The 3,038-nt window shown below is 45.9% G+C and overlaps 1 protein-coding gene across 1 annotated transcript in view; it reads right to left on the bottom strand.

Annotated features, from left to right (window-relative positions):
- The window catches only part of CUNH11orf97 (chromosome unknown C11orf97 homolog), a 23,121-nt gene extending 21,734 nt beyond the window's left edge, over window positions 1-1,387 (bottom strand). Inside the window, exon 1 of the mRNA XM_042780572.1 lies at window positions 1,255-1,387. Within this exon, the coding sequence (XP_042636506.1) occupies window positions 1,255-1,387 (133 nt within the window). The remainder of the gene's footprint in view (window positions 1-1,254) is intronic.
- Window positions 1,388-3,038: the final 1,651 nt, after the last annotated feature.

Below are 3,038 nucleotides of genomic sequence, written 5' to 3'. Positions count from 1 at the left end.
AAGAAAGTCTTTGGGTGCTGTTTTTGGTGATGATGATGATGATAAAAGAAATCAGTTATCATAACCAGTCATATCGGCTCTGATGCTGAAGGAAGAAGTCCCTTTCTCCGGGAAGCAGAGGTTCTGCGGCTCCTTGACGGGGTTTTGGGAAGGAAGGCCTATGCTGTGGGCTTCCCAACCTGGAAGCTTAGTGGCTCAGCTTAGCCCTCTCTCCTGGGGCTGGTGGCTCGCAGGGAGAACCCCAGGTTCCCCTCTAGGGAGGTAATCAAGGAGGCGCTAGAAACCGCTCACATTCCTTATTGGCCTGTTATTTTCACCAACATCATTCCTTAGCACCTACTGAAGACTTGTGGGACAAAGAGCTGTGAAATGTTTGTAAATTCCTGAAACAGTATGACTGAGAGCTGTGATAGGATGCAGACTCAATTTGCAACCATGTCGGTTGTGACTGTGGACCAGAACTGCTTTAAGTGTGTGTGTGTGTGTTAAAATATTGCCCATAGATGTGATGTTCTAAAGGAATCAGGTAATTATGAACTGAGATGAGAGTTTAAGTATTTTCAGTATTTTTCCAACACAGACTAAGTGACCCAGTTGCTGTTGTTATGTGCCGTGGAGTCGGACCCGACTCATAGCGACCCCTCCTTGGGTTTCCAAGGCAGTATCACTACGGAAGTAGATTGCCCCATCTTCCTTCTGAGGAGTGGCTGGTGGGTTTGAACCTCCAGCCTTCTGGTTAGTAGTCAAGTGCCTTAGGCACTAGCTCCCAGAGCTCCCTGAGTGACCTAGATATATCTATTTCTCAGTGTCTTGATCTGTAAAATGAAGAAACTGGCAAGTGATCTGGATGTTCAAATCTATGTCCATATCTATTATTCCACCAGCCTTGAAACATGAAGATCATTTTGCCAACACTCACACTTAAGTAAGTGTGTAACCATTTAAATATTTAAAAAAAAAAAAAAAATCCCTTCCAAGCCAATGCCACTAACGGTTAAGGCGGCGGTGACCGTCCAACCCCAGGCTCGGGTGGCTTGTAGGTGAAGGCGGGATTGGGAAATGAACGGGAATGTTTTCTGCCATACATAGAGCCTTCACCGCTGTCTTTGCCAAAACAGCAACGCCACTCCCACCCCACTCCCTAGAAAACCTTCGGGACTTCAGTCAGTTCCACTCTAGCTTCCCAGTCCCCCTTCACTCGGTCACCACGCAATCCCCTCTCCCCGCAGAATCCGCGGGGGATGCTGAACTCACACTGTTTGCTGTCGCTGCCAGGCTCCCCGCGCACCCCGCACACTAGCCCAGCTGGCTGCCGAGGCTGCTCCCCCTCGCGGCCCGCCTCAGGTGCCGCTGTCGCTGTCACCATCACTGCCTCCGCCCTCCTCATGCCGTCGGGGTCCGCGGGCTGTTGGCCTACTCTGCTCCGTAGCCCACAGCTCTGAAAAACTAGGCGTCTCCGGTTGCTATAGCGACTGAGGAATATCCCCGCCCCAGCGGTGCTCGATTGGCTTCTTCTCCAAGGCCCCAGGTGTCTGCCACCGCAAGGAAGACGGGGAAGTTAGGGAGCAAAGATCAGCTAGTAACTGGTCAAAGCAAAGGACTTTCCACCCATTTCTCATTTCCTTCTCACAGCAAGTACGCAGGCGAGAATTTCTTGTTACATAGGGAAACTGAGAGTCAGAAAGACTAAGCAAATTGCCGGAAGCCACACGGCTAGTCAGCAGCACAGCTTGGAATTTGAACCCAGAAAAGTCCTGCCCCAAAGCCCGAAGGCAAGATAAACTGGACAGAAAAAGCAGGGATGAGGGCAGATACTGGACAAGTGAGTTCAATGTCCAGTCGCTGTTTTGCCCTCTGTATTACCCCTGTCGTGCCCCCTTACACACAGAAGGTGAATGAGTAAATAAACGTTAAGAATTCTTTATCCTTTGGATTCTAAATTATTACTGTTATTGTTACTATTATTATTAGCTAACAAGTCTTGTAGTTCCCAACTACTTTGAATTTAATTCACAATCTATTTCAATCTATATAATAAACTAATTGTACAGATGAGGATAGATAAGGACATCCATCACGATAGATGGAGAAAAGAATGAAGTTGTAAAAGATTTCATATTACTTGGTTCTACAATCAAAGCCAATGGAAGCAGCAGTCAAGACATCAAAAGATGTATTGCAATGAGCAAATCTGTTGCAAAAGATCTTGTTCAAGTACTGAAGATCAAAGATATCTCCTTGAAGACTAAGATGCGCCTAACCCAAGCCATGGTATTTTCAATCGCCTCTTATGCATGTGAGAGCTGGACAATGAACAAGGAAGACAGAAGAGGAGTTGATGTTTTTGAGTTCTGGTGTAGAAAGCTGAAGGTACTGTGGACTGCTAAAAGAACTAACAAATCTGTCCTGGAAGAAATGCAGCCGGAATGCTCCTTGGGAGTGAGAATGACCAGACTACATCTCACTTACTTTGGTCATGTTGTCAGAAGGGATCATTATCTGGAGAAGGATGTCATCCTTGGTAAAGTGGAGGGTCAACGAAAGAAGGGAAGGCCCTCAACAAGATGGATTGACACGGTGGCTGCACCGATGGCTCAGGTGTAATAGAGGTCGTGAGGCTGACACAAGACTGGGCAGTGTTTCGTTCTGTTGTACCTAAGGCCTTTGTGAGTAGGAGACAACTTGACATAACAACAACAACAATACAGATGAGGAAATTAAATATTAGAAAAGTTTGATTTGAATACCAAACCAAAACCCATTGCTACCAAGTTTATTCCAACTCATAGTGACCCCTATAGGACAGACTAGAACTTCCCCATAGGGTTTCCAAGGCTGCAAATCTTTACCGAAGCAGATTGCCTCATTTTTTGCCCATGGAGAGCTGTGGATTCGAACCATCGACCTTTTGGTTTGAATAGCAAGTGGAAGAATACAGAGGTTTTTTCAGTTGGGGAGGATTGCTTTTTCTGTTTATTGCTTTTTGTTTGTTTGTTTATGTTGTGGTATTAATTTTTTCAAAGTTAAACATGAATTAT

Source organism: Orycteropus afer, unplaced genomic scaffold (genome assembly GCF_000298275.1).
Source record: "Orycteropus afer afer isolate SDZICR_OR568_19922 unplaced genomic scaffold, OryAfe1.0 scaffold00047, whole genome shotgun sequence".
In the NCBI taxonomy this organism is placed as follows: domain Eukaryota; kingdom Metazoa; phylum Chordata; class Mammalia; order Tubulidentata; family Orycteropodidae; genus Orycteropus; species Orycteropus afer.
Note: the sequence above shows the minus strand (reverse complement) of the source record. Positions and strands in the feature narration are given on the sequence as shown.